This window comes from Rhinatrema bivittatum, chromosome 1 (genome assembly GCF_901001135.1).
Source record: "Rhinatrema bivittatum chromosome 1, aRhiBiv1.1, whole genome shotgun sequence".
In the NCBI taxonomy this organism is placed as follows: Eukaryota; Metazoa; Chordata; class Amphibia; order Gymnophiona; family Rhinatrematidae; genus Rhinatrema; species Rhinatrema bivittatum.
In genome coordinates, this window is record NC_042615.1 from 402,389,547 (window position 1) to 402,402,497 (window position 12,951).

The 12,951-nt window shown below is 48.6% G+C and overlaps 1 protein-coding gene across 5 annotated transcripts in view; it reads left to right on the plus strand.

Annotated features, from left to right (window-relative positions):
* Positions 1 to 12,951, plus strand: part of TEX15 (testis expressed 15, meiosis and synapsis associated) — a 225,256-nt gene that overhangs the window by 20,724 nt on the left and 191,581 nt on the right. For all 5 annotated transcript variants that reach the window (XR_003856818.1, XR_003856822.1, XR_003856819.1 and 2 more), the window contains exon 2: positions 247 to 484. Coding sequence is in view for 1 of the 5 variants with exons in the window: in XM_029602024.1 (XP_029457884.1) it covers positions 247 to 484 (238 nt within the window). In the remaining 4 variants the exon portion in view is untranslated. The remainder of the gene's footprint in view (positions 1 to 246; positions 485 to 12,951) is intronic.

The window sequence follows — 12,951 nt, forward strand, 5'->3', positions numbered from 1 at the left end:
ATCTAAAATATATAAGCAATAAATATATTTAAATGCACTGCCTTAATTATAATCAAATGTACCTCATTCATATTCATTGATAACCAGACTGGTTGGGGTTCTATGAAGAAAAGTTTGGGAAGCACTGTTTTAGACTCTTGAGCTTTTTAGTTAATTCATTAAATTACCTTAAGCATATGAAAATGTTTGTGTATACTAATTTTAAATATCTTTTAAATTGTTTATAATTACCTTCTGTCTTGCTAGGTCAGAGATGCGTGAACAAGGAAGGCATGGGCGAGAACTTCAAGAGCATTTCTGCTTTTTAGTGCTATCTAACAGTGCAGTTATGGAGATATATCGCTATGGCATGTCAACTGATGGAAATGCTATGAAGGCATTAGGAAATCCCTTAATGGGAGTTTACTTACACAGACATGTTGATGTTGCATTGAAATTTGCTCATCAAAAATCTATGAATACAGGCAAAGTCATGATTTTCAAGGTAGGTTTCTTACAATGATATATGGAATGACTAGTAGATACTCCCATAAAATATGACTAGACATAGTGACGTTCCTCTTGGTCTTCTGCTTCTTCCTCCTACTGCTGCTTCATTAACCATTGTTCCCCCCCAGATGGCAACCTTGTTTTTTGCATGCCTGCACTTTTTCCTTACGCCAGGGCAAGTGGCACTCCTCGGAGACAGGAGTAATGTTCAATCACTTCTGCTTTTCTCTATGTAGGCAGAAGCTGTGTGCACAGCTCAAGTAGAAGTTAATCTCCACAGATCACAACAGTGACAAGTGCAACTCACCTTCTCCCTACCCAGCCTGTTTATTTCCCCCCCCCCCCCAACCGGAGTCCCCCTCCCCCAAGTTTTGACTATACTTGTAAAAGAAAGCTGTAAGATTCATGGACCCTTGTTGCTGTGGTGAGGTTGGCTCAACCTACAGGGAAGGCCCTTTATGTCCTCACTGACAGCTGGTGAGACTAGGCTAGTTGGTCAGGAGCTTCAGCCCTACCAACCCCTTTCCCCTTGGGTTGAGCCCTCGGGTTCCAGGGGCAAACAGGTCTTAGATGAGAGTCTCTTATGAATCGGTAGAAGCGTAGATTCCTGGTGAAACTAGGGTCTGAGACAGGCGGCAGTCAAGAATGTTCAAGGTCTAGGCTATGATCAGTGGCAGGTAGCAGACGAGGGTCAAGAGTTATGGCTAGGGTCAAATCCAGTAATCAGTCCAAGGGCAGGCATAGGAGACAAGGAGAAGGACTGAGACAGTAGGGCAGGCTGGGAGATGGTGAATGGACAAGACAGGGCTGGAAGGCCAAGGCAGGCTGGGCAGGAGAGAAGAGGCAGGCTTAGGAAACACAGGATGAGCAGCAACTCACTCTGCACAGGATGCAGGTGATCATTGCTGAGGCAGAGAATAAAGGTCCTGGCAAGCCCTCTATAGGGCTGTAAGGATGATGTCATTAGTGAGTGCCGGGGGTACTTGCCCGCCATGGGCTCTTTAAGAGTGGCTGGGTCAGGCATGCGAGTGCTAAGATGTTCTTATGTTTTGCTCCTACAGAGGGGAGGAGTTAGCAATCTGTTGTAATCTGCTGCTGGATACTCCTGTAGAGGGAGGAGTTAGCAATCTGTTATGAGTCACCATGCGGAGTTACAATCTGTTAGGGACTGGCTCCCGTGGAAGGAGGAGTTTAGCAATCTGATATGCTCCGTAGGCGGAACTAGCAATCTTGTTATGATATAGATTGCTGAGTTGGCAATCTGTACCAGCGGAGTGCTAGAGAGGGTACTCAGCTGGAAAGGAAATCAAATAGGTGAAATCTTGGGCAGATGACAGCACCCCCAGGAGGATATCCTGAGAGGGACCACCGGCTAGGCTTGGGTATGGAGAAAGACACAGTTCTTTTATTAGACAGGTTAGTAGACCTACCAGAGGTGGCAGTAGTGAGCTGATATGCCCGGCAGGGCTGAAGTCTCTCAGATACTGGAACTACGATCCCAGGATTGCTGAGCTGTGGAAAGACTATAGATAGTGAGTAGACAGGGTATGCTGTATACATAGCCAGTAGTAGATGACAATCTCACATATGTTCTTAAGGAGGCTCAGTAGCTGGAAAGAGTTAGGCAGTCAAGGAGCGAGTACCTGGTTCCAGGGAAAGCTCTGAGAGAGCGGTGGTAACTCACGAATATCTGTATCTGCAATAGCTTCCAGGCAGTAGAGAATCTTCAGAGTATTCAGGAACATGGGCCCTCGAGGAGCGAGTACTGGTTCCTATCTGCAATCTGTAATAGAGAAAAGAGAGCGAGGGCCCCGAGGAGCGGGTACCTCTGGTAAGTCCGAGGAGGCCGAGTAGCTTGGATAGTCGAAGTGAGTACGAAGCCGTATGCTTATCCTTGCTAACTCAAATCGTAAGCGAAAGTGAAGACCTTTTATGTTGGAAGCGGATGACATCAATACAGGGGGGCGCCCTTGCTGGTACATTCTTCGGAGTGCGCGCCCTACGTCATCAGGAACATGGCGGATCCGCTGTGTCAAGCCGGTCCGGGTATGCCGGAGAGAGGCGGCATGGAGATGCCGTGGCAGCAAGCCGTCCATCAGACCCGGAGGGAGTCGCCACAGAGGTAGAGAGGGTGGTGTAAGAGCGAAGAACAGCCACGAACGCAACAGATGTGGCCCGGAAGGAAGCAGGGATGGCAACATCCGTGGAGTGTGGAGTTGGTAGCATCCTGCTGCATGGGAGAGGGGCCAGCTGATTAGCTGTGCCAGGTGAGTACTACGGCTCATGGGTAGGCCCCACAAGCCACAAAACGTAATAGCCCCCCTTAAGCCTCCTCCTCAAAGTCCTAGGCTTTGGCATATAAGGAAATTGATGGTAGAATTCTTTCACTAGAAGAGGTGCATTGAGATTAACTGCTGGCTCCCAGGAATTCTCCTCCAGTCCTTAATGCTTCTGTGTAATAAGATATTGCAATCTGTTGCATCAAGCTTTGAACTTCAAGGAGACAGCCATAACTAGAGATTCCTGTGACGAGCTAAGGAAAAATTTTATTTATCCTTATTTTAGAGAGCTTCTTGGTTATATTTTTCTCATAGGACAAGCAGGATGGTAGTCCTCACATATGGGTGACATCATCAGGATGGAGACCAATCACGGAAAACTTCTGTCAAAGTTTCCAGAACTTTGACTGGCCCCTACTGGGCATGCCCAGCATGGCACTAACCCTGCAGCCAGCAGGGGTCCCCCTTCAGTCTTCTTTTTTCCGCGCAGCAGTAGCCTCGTGGTTTAGGAGCTCTGAACTGATTCCTGACAGGAATTTTCCTAACGGAATTTATTTATTTATTTATTTATTTATTTATTTAAAGTCTCTTCTATACAGATAGCCGTTCGCACATCGTATCGGTTTACAATTAAACACGCAACTTTTGGGCGGGGCCCTTACAAGTAACAATCAAAAACAAGTAACAAGAGAAGAATAAGGGGGAAAGGTGAGATAACAATTAGAAATGATTTAAGGAAGGGGCTAAAATAAAGGGGTATCATATGCATTTACCGTAACAGGAACTACAGGTAATACTGAAAGGTATAACAATAAATAAATAAGTATAAATATAAATACGAAAACTATAATATAATAACAACAATGTACAGTAGCCAGCGTTCTTAAAGCGTTCTTAGTCAAATTCGAAGGAGGAGGTAACAGGTCAGCTATTCGAATTGTTACTCGAATGCTGTTAGGGATTTTTATATGGGGGGGAGGGGAAAGGGGGTAAGCTTGCCGGAACAACCAAGTTTTAAGTTTTTTTTTTAATTTAGGAGTGGAGGTCTCAATGCGTATATCAGGAGGCAAGGAGTTCCATATAGTGGGGCCAGCAAGGGAAAATGCTCTGCTCATGGTGGAGGACAGTTTGATAGATTTGATAGATTGAGTACGGAGGGTTCCTTGTAGGGCTGGGCGGGTAGGTCTATTGGAAGTGCGGGGGAGGAGAGGGGGGTTGATCCAGTTGAGGTTTGCATTTAACAGACTTTTATGGATGAGGGAGAGTGCTTTGTAAAGTATTCGTGAGGGAATTGGGCGCCAATGGAGTTCGATCAGCGTGGGAGTAATGTGGTCTCTTTTTTTTTTAGAGTTTGACAGTATACGAGCCGCGGCGTTTTGTAATAGTTGTAGCGGTTTGGTGTGCGTTGCGGGGATGCCAAGGAGGAGGGCATTACATTAGTGTATTTTAGACAGGATAATAGATTGAAGAACTGTACGAAAATCAGGAAAGTGTAGCAGTGGTCTGAGTTTTTTTATCGTTTGTAGCTTAAAATAGCAGTCCTTTATGATGGAGTTAATAAATGGTTTAAAAGTGAGATGGTTATCAATGAGGACTCCTAGGTTGCAAGTGTGTGTGGAGAAAGAAGTAGATGCATATGAGAGTGGGATAGCTGGAAGAGGCTGCTTATTAGAGATGATTAAGAGTTCAGTTTTGTTGGGATTTAGAGCCAAGTGCATGTCTGTGAGGAGTTGGTTAATGGAGGAAAGGCAGGATTCCCAGTTTTGTAGGGCAGTTTGGAGGGAGTCAGAAAAGGGGAAGATAATTTGCACATCGTCTGCATAAATGAAATGCTTGATGTGAAGGCTGGTGAGAAGGGTGGTAAGGGGAAGCATGTATATATTAAAGAGGGTAGAGGAGAGGGAGGAGCCCTGGGGAACACCCTGAGGGAGACTGATAGGTTCAGATTCATTGTTATCAACTAGGACAGTGAAAAAGCGATTTTGGAGATAAGATTGTATCCAGGCGAGTGCATTACCAGAGATCCCAATACTTCTGAGGATGTTGAGGAGGATAGAGTGATTGACAGTGTCAAACGCAGCGGAGATGTCTAGCATAGCAATCAGATGAGAGGTTCCCGAGTCGGTTCCTCTGATAAGTGTGTCGGAAAGAGAGAGTAGTAGGGTTTCAGTACTTAAATGCTTCCTGAAACCATGTTGGGTTGATGGGAGAATGTTGTGCTGTTCAAGGTGCAGGGAAAGGCGAGAGTTAACTAGTTTTTCAAGAATTTTAGCTAGGAGGGGTAGGTTGGAAACAGGTCTGTAATTAGACAATGTGGCAGGGTCAAGATTGGGTTTTTTGAGTAGCGGTTTCAATACTGCTTGTTTGAGAAAGGAGCAGTTGAAGATGTTGGATAGCGGTTTGGCGATTACTTTGGGAATAGATAGTAGAAGTTTAGAGGGGATAGTTTCAGAGGGATGTGAGGAGGGTTTCATTTTTCTTAGGATGTTCTCTATTTCCAGGGATGAAGCTGAGTCAAAAGAGGAAAGAGTATCTGAAGCACTGAAGATAGGAAGAATAACATTGCTGTTATTGTGAGAAAAGTGTGCCGTGATGGAGGAAACTTTATCTCTGAAGAAATGTGCTAATTCATTGCATCGATTCTTGGAGGTGGTTGCTAGTTGTTGCGTGTGAGAGGGAGTGGTAAAGTCAGCAACCATAGAGAAAAGGGCCTTGGGGTTATGTTGTAGACCGTGTATTTTTCTGGCATAGTATTCACGTTTAGTATGTAGGATGGAGTTTCTGTATTCGTGCATGCGTTGGTAATAGTTGGTTTTGGCTGCGAGGGAGTGGTGTTTGCGCCAGCACATTTCAGCAGCTCTGAGCTGAGTTTTAAGAATTCTGAGATCAGGTGTGTACCAGGGTTTTCTATTTCTACGGTTCGGGTTGAAGGTTTTTGTTGTTAGTGGGCAATGTTTATTGGCAATGTTAAGGGTGAGGTTGACCCAGGAGGAGAAGGCGTTGTCTGGGGAAGAGAGGTCAATCTGATTGTCTGTCAGAGCATGCTTGTGTGATAATGTCCACAGTACAAGTTTTGCGGTATTTGAAAGATATGGGCTGGCAGGGCAAGGTAGGGGAGATTTGCGGAAGAGTGAGGTTAGTAAGAATCAAAGAGTTAGTAATTAAAGATTCTTCGCCCCACAGGGGTCCCCCCTCTAACTTTCCTCGACCGCGGTACTCCGGTAAGTTTTTTCACCGTTTTTCGTCGGTTACCGTCGAGTTTGGCCCTCTCGGCCTACTGGCCGTCGACCATACCGCGGCTCGATTTTCCATGGCCATGGCATCGGGGTTTCGTCGGTGCCCGGACTGTACTCGTACCATGTCTATCACATATCCTCATGGAGTCTGTGTTTTGTGTTTAGGCCGTGAGCATGATGTCCTAACTTGCACCAAGTGTGCCCTCATGACACCTAAGGGTCGCAAAGCCAGAATGGAGAAGATGGGACTCCTTTTCCGTGCTCACACCCCAACGCCGTCCATCACATCGACGTCCTCGGAGCCGACACCGAAGTCGCACCATCGACAACCGTCTGGTGACCGCCCACCATCGACGTTTTCAAGGCCATCGACTCCCGTATCTCCCCCTCAAGATCGAGGGGATCTTAGGGAGAAACATTGCCAACGGCATCGTAAGTCTCGGACTGTCGAGGGAGCAAAATCTTTGACCTTGCCACCATCCGAGCCACCGTTCAAGAAGCCCCGTCCAGGAGCGGCACCGACCACTCCTGCGACCGGGACATCAAGGCCACTCTCACCCGATCGGGGTTTGGGAGTCGCGATTCCACCTGTAAAGGTGGTCCCTCCGACTGTGCCTCAGCTTCCCTCTTCCGTCACGAAGCCGGAGCTGATTGCCCCAGGTCTCCGGGAAGAACTGGACCGGCTCGTCCAGGAGGCCATCGACAAAGCGATGCAACGACTCCAGGTCCCTCTGACACCGGCACCGAGAGTGGAACCGGTCACCGACCCGATTCCAGCAGCGCTGGCACCGCTGCTATCCCGGATGGAGGCGCTCATGACTGCCCTTCCACCGGTGATTCCCGGGTCTCCGATGACTGCTTCATAGGGAGGAGAAACACAGTTCCGCGTTCCTCCTTCGGGGGTAGTGCCTCAGCCATCGATGCCATGCCGTCCCTCGCCACGGATTCACTCATCGGGGGCGATACGCACTTCAGCGCCATCAATGCCTTCGATGCCGGCACCGATGCCCCCCAAGGTTTCCGCGGTGCCCTCGGCGATTCCTTCGATTTTCTCGGAGCCTCAGCCGGGCCCTTCGGGTATCCAACCACCCTCTTGTCCTACAGGTCAGCCTTCTGATCCTTATGACACTTGGGGTGATCATACTTCCACAGACACCGATGATTTACCTTCACCTACTTCTCCTACTGAAAGTAGAAAGCGTTCTCCTCCAGAGGACCTCTCTTTCATTAATTTTGTGAAGGAAATGTCTGAGCTGGTCCCTTTTCAGCTTCAGACGGAGTAAGATGATAGGCACCAGATGATGGAGCTTCTCCAATTCCTGGATGCCCCCAAAGTGATCACCTCTATTCCCATTCATCAAGTTCTTCGTGACCTCCTCAAAAAGAACTGGGAAAATCCTGGATCCATAGCCCCAGTAAACAGGAAAGCTGATACTACTTATCTAGTACAGTCAGCCCCGGGCTTTCAAAAGTCTCAGCTTTACCACCACTCAGTTGTGGTAGAGTCAGCTCAGAAGAAAGCAAAAAGAATGAAGCCACACTCCTCTACCCCTCCTGTCAAGGAACACAAGTTCCTAGACAATATTGGTCGACGAGTGTTCCAAGGGGCCATGCTCATCTCTAGAATTGCTTCTTATCAGCTGTACATGACCCAATACAATAGGGTCATCTTTAAGCAAATACAGGACTTCTCTGAAACCCTACCTGACCAATTCCAAGAACATCTTCAAATCCTTGTCAATAAGGGCTTTGAAGCAGGAAAGCATGAAATAAGAATAGCTTACAATATCTTCGACACCTCCACTAGAGTGTCTGCAACTGCCATCTCGGCACGGCGTTGGGCCTGGCTCAAGTCTTCTGACCTTCGCCCAGAAGTACAAGACAGGCTCTCCGACCTGCCCTGTATTAGTGACAATCTATTCTGTGAACAGATTCAGCAAATAGTGGCTGAGTTAAAGGATCATCATGAGACCCTCAAACAGCTCTCATCGATACCTTCTGACTTCCCGTCTAGACAGCCCTCCAAGAAGGACCCTAAGAAGTCATTCTTCCGGGCAAGGAAGTACTATCCTCCACCGACAAGGACTCGAGTGACGAGGACTTATCATAAGTCCCAGCCTCGCAAGCAAAAGTCACAAGCAGCTCCCCAGCCGGGGCCTGCTTCAGGCTTTTGACTTTCACTTGGAGAGCAGCAGCCTAATTCCTTTCCCAAGCATACTGGTGGGAGGTAGACTATGCCACTTTCATGGAATGTGGCAAACAATCACAACCGACCAATGGGTGCTAGCAATCATTGCTCAGGGTTACCATCTGAATTTTCTTGCTGTCCCATCGGACCCCCCACCTACAAGTGTGGGGAGTATCCGACCACTCTCTCCTTCTGGAGCAGGAGATTTCCCTTCTTCTCCAGCTAAGAGCAATAGAACCCGTTCCTCTTTCGCAGCAAGGCCTAGGGTTCTATTCCCAGTACTTTTTGATTCCCAAAAAATCCGGGGGCCTTCGTCCAATTCTGGACCTACATGCCCTCAACAAGTACCTCTAGCAGGAAAAGTTCAAAATGGTAACCTTGGGCTCACTTCTACCTCTTCTACAAAGAGGAGACTGGCTCTGCTTTCTAGACCTCCAGGATGCATACACCCACATTGCGATAACTCCAGCTCATCGCAAGTACCTTCGGTTTTTAGTAGGCCCAAAGCACTATCAATACCGGATGCTTCCATTCGGCCTAGCATCGGCTCCACGAGTGTCTCGTAGTTGTCGCAGCCTTCCTCAGGAAAGAACGTGTTCACGTCTACCCCTATCTAGACGACTGGTTAATCAGGGCCCCAACCCAGCAAGCAGCTCGATCATCCCTGGATTTGACCCTACACACTCTAATCTCTCTAGGATTTCTCGTCAATTAAGAGAAATCCTATTTAGTCCCATCTCAAACCTTGTCTTTCACTGGGGCAGACTTGGACACCTTACAGGCAAAAGCCTCCCTACCTCAACGAGTACAAACCCTCGTGTCTCTCGCTCACCAGTTGCAGTCTCAGTACACAGCAACTGCTCGGCAATTCCTTGTCCTTCTCGGACACATGGCGTCCTCGGTCCATCTCACTCCAATGGCCCGCCTGGCCATGAGAGTCATGCATTGGACTCTACGGTCACAATGGACTCAGCCTCTCTCAACCATTGTCCACATCACCGACGCACTCCGTCTGTCTCTCACCTGGTGGAAAGATCAGAACAATCTCCTCCAGGGACTGCCTTTTCATCTACCAGATCCTCAACTCATTCTCACCATCGATGCTTCCAACCTCGGCTGGGGAGCTCATGTTAAACGATCTACAGACACAAGGATCTTGGTCTCAAGAGGAGTCCAAACACCTGATAAATTTCCTGGAGCTTCGAGCGATGCGATATGCTCTCAGAGCTTTTCAGGATTACCTATCAAATCACGTCATCCTGATTCAGATGGACAACCAGGTGGCCATGTGGTACATAAACAAGCAGGGAGGCACAGGCTCCTTCCTTCTGTGTCAGGAGGCCGCTCAGATATGGGCGGAAGCACTCTCCCGCTCGATGTACCTCAGGGCCACCTATTTGCCGGGAGTGCACAATGTCTTGGCAGACAAACTGAGTCGTGTCTTCCAACCGCACGAGTGGGTCGCTCAATCCCTCGGTAGCGACCTCTCTCTTCCAGCAATGGGGATATCCCCAAATAGACCTCTTTGCGTCCCCTCAGAACCACAAAGTAGAAAATTACTGCTCCCTCATTCGGAGTGAGCGCTCTCAGCCCAGAGATGCATTCTCCCTCTCGTGGGCAGCCGGGCTGCTTTATGCATTCCCTCCACTTCCTCTACTCTCAAAGACTCTCGTGAAGCTCCGACAGGACAAGGGAACCATGATCCTGATAGCACCCTACTGGCCACGCCAAGTGTGGTTTCCAATACTCCAGGATCTCTCCATCCGCAGACACATTCCCTTGGGAAAGGACCCGCTTCTGATCACTCAGAACGACGGATGTCTACACCATCCCAATCTTCAGGCCTTGTCCCTGACGGCATGGATGTTGAAAGGTTAATCCTTCAGCCACTTAACCTTTCAGATTCGGTTTCTCATGTCCTCATTGCTTCACGGAAGCCTTCCACAAGAAAGTCTTATTCCTATAAATGGAAAAGGTATACATCATGCTGTTCTTCACAGTCCCTTGATCCCTTTTCCTGTCCAATCCTGAGATTTTTGGACTATCTCTGGCATTTATCGGAATCCGGTCTAAAGACTTCCTCAATCAGAATGCATGTCAGTGCGGTAGCCGCCTTCCATAAAGGTGTCGTGGATGTTCCTATATCGGTACAACCCGTCGTAACACGTTTTCTTAAAGGCTTGCTTCATATCAAGCCACCCTTACGCCCTCCAGCCCCTTCTTGGGACCTTAATCTGGTTCTCGGTCGGCTCATGAAACCTCCATTTGAGCCTCTTCACTCCTGTGACCTAAAATATCTCACATGGAAGGTGATTTTCCTTTTAGCTATCACTTCAGCTCGCAGGGTTAGTGAATTACAGGCCCTAGTTACCTATCCGTCTTACACTAAACTCCTGCAGGACCGGGCGGTACTCCGCACTCACCCTAAATTCTTACCTAAGGTAGTTTCGGAGTTTCACATTAATCAATCCATCATACTACCTACCTTCTTTCCCAGGCCCCATTCCAATCCAGGAGAACAGGCTCTGCATACCCTCGACTGTAAACGGGCTCTAGCGTTCTACCTAGACCGTACAGTTGCCCACAGGAAGATCACTCAGCTATTCGTCTCCTTCCATTCCAACAAATTAGGGCAACCTCTGGGAAAGCAGACTCTCTCCTCCTGGTTGGCGGACTGCATATCTTTTTGCTATCAGCAAGCTGGCATTCCTTTTCACGACCGTGTTAAAGCACACTCGGTGAGGACCATGGCGACTTCAGTAGCACACCTACGATTGGTGCCGCTTCCTGACATTTGCAGGGCTGTCACCTGGAGCTCACTCCACACTTTCGCAGCCCACTATTGCTTGGACAAAGCCGGAAGACAGGATTCCATCTTCGGCCAATCTGTCCTGCGTAACCTGTTTCCAACGTGACGTACCAACACCCTTCCGCCTGCCCGGTGGGATTCCGGATGCCCTCTACCAAATTCCACCCCTGTTGTTGTGCCTGTTGCACGCCGTTGGGTACATTTGGTGCATGTTCGGACATCCTCAGCTCGGTACTCACCCATATGTGAGGGCTACCATCCTGCTTGTCCTGTGAGAAAGCAAATGTTGCTTACCTGTAACAGGTGTTCTCACAGGACAGCAGGATGTTAGTCCTCACGAAACCCGCCCACCGCCCCGCGGTGTTGGGTTCGTAACGCTTTTTTGTTTTATTTTTTCGGCACTGCCTGTAGCTATAAAATAAGACTGAAGGGGGACCCCTGCTGGCTGCAGGGTTAGTGCCATGCTGGGCATGCCTAGTAGGGGCCAGTCAAAATTCTGGAAACTTTGACAGAAGTTTTCCGTGATTGGGCTCCATCCTGATGATGTCACCCATATGTGAGGACTAACATCCTGCTGTCCTGTGAGAACACCTGTTACAGGTAAGCAACATTTGCTTTCTGTTTTTGTTTTTGTAGTGCTAGCCTTATAATCTCTATAATTTCCTAGATATTGATATTGCTGCATCATATTGCTGTGGTTAAGCAAAAAAAAAAAAAACACAACCCTAAAAGGGAGTGGGCTATTCAGCTTTGGGCAGGTGACTCAGTGCATTGCATGGGGCAATCAAGTCCTCAGTCTGCTTTGAACTTCAAGGAGACAGCCATAGCTACAGATTCATGTGAAGAGCTAAGGAACAATTTGATTTATCCTTATTTTAGAGGGCTTCTTGGTTATATTTTTCTGTTTCTTTGTGTAGTGCTAGCCTTGTAATCTCTATATTTTCCTAGATATTGATATTGCTGCATCAAATTGCTGTGTGTTTGTTTAAGGAAAAAAACCAAAATAAAACCCAAAATTGTTGTGATTCTTACCTCATGGGCAGCCTCTTACCTTCTCTCTGCCTGGAGGCCACAGTCCCCGGTCTTCCTTGTGGCTGGAGTTGCTCCTCAGTCTGCCCTCTGCGGCTTGAGAGCTGCCGACAACACTGGGCCTGTTTCTTGGCCCCGCCCTGCTCTTTCGCGTTAGCTGCAGCATGGCCGCTAGCCTTGGTCCTGCACAACTTCCTGCTTCCGGTTCCTAAAGCGCGGGCCGCGCCTCTTCGCAAGATTTAAAGGGCCCGTGGCCGGATATGCCCCGGGCCCCAATTGATGACTGTTTCCTGGTTCAGCCCTTTATAAGGGCTTCTCCTGCACTCCCGGGTTCCCTTGCATTGGAGTTACTTGCTTCTGGAAGTCTCGTCTTCCAGCGCTCCGACAGGTCTTTGTTCTTTGTTGGAGCTCCATGTCTCATCTGCTTCCTGTATCTGTGGTTTCCTGATGTTCCATGTCTTCATGTCCTGAGGTTCCTAGTCCAGGCTTCCTGATGTTCCACTTCCTGATGTTTCCGAGGTTCCGCCCTCCTTCGCTCATTTCAAGTCCTCCTAACCTTCCAGCTTCTCTGGTTCTCCAGATGACACCTTGCCTCGTCATTGGAGTCTCGTCTCAGCTGGATTCCCTTCCTGCGCTTGTCTCGCTGTCCGCATGGTCTGTGAATAGCCTCTTCAGGTTGTGTAGGGCGCGCAGTGGGACAGGGTGGTCCGCGACCAGCCCATTGGGTCCGCCCGTGTAGGTGGGCTGTGTAGGGCGCCCTGAGAGACAGTGCCTATGTCCGAACCTTCCAAGCTTCTCGTCTCATCCAGACTCTTCCAAGTTCCTGGTCCACATCCAGAGTCTTCTCGTCTCGTCTTGAGTCTCCTGTGTCACAAGGCCTCCATCTGCCCTCATCCTCAGTCCAGCCTGCTGCTTCTTGCC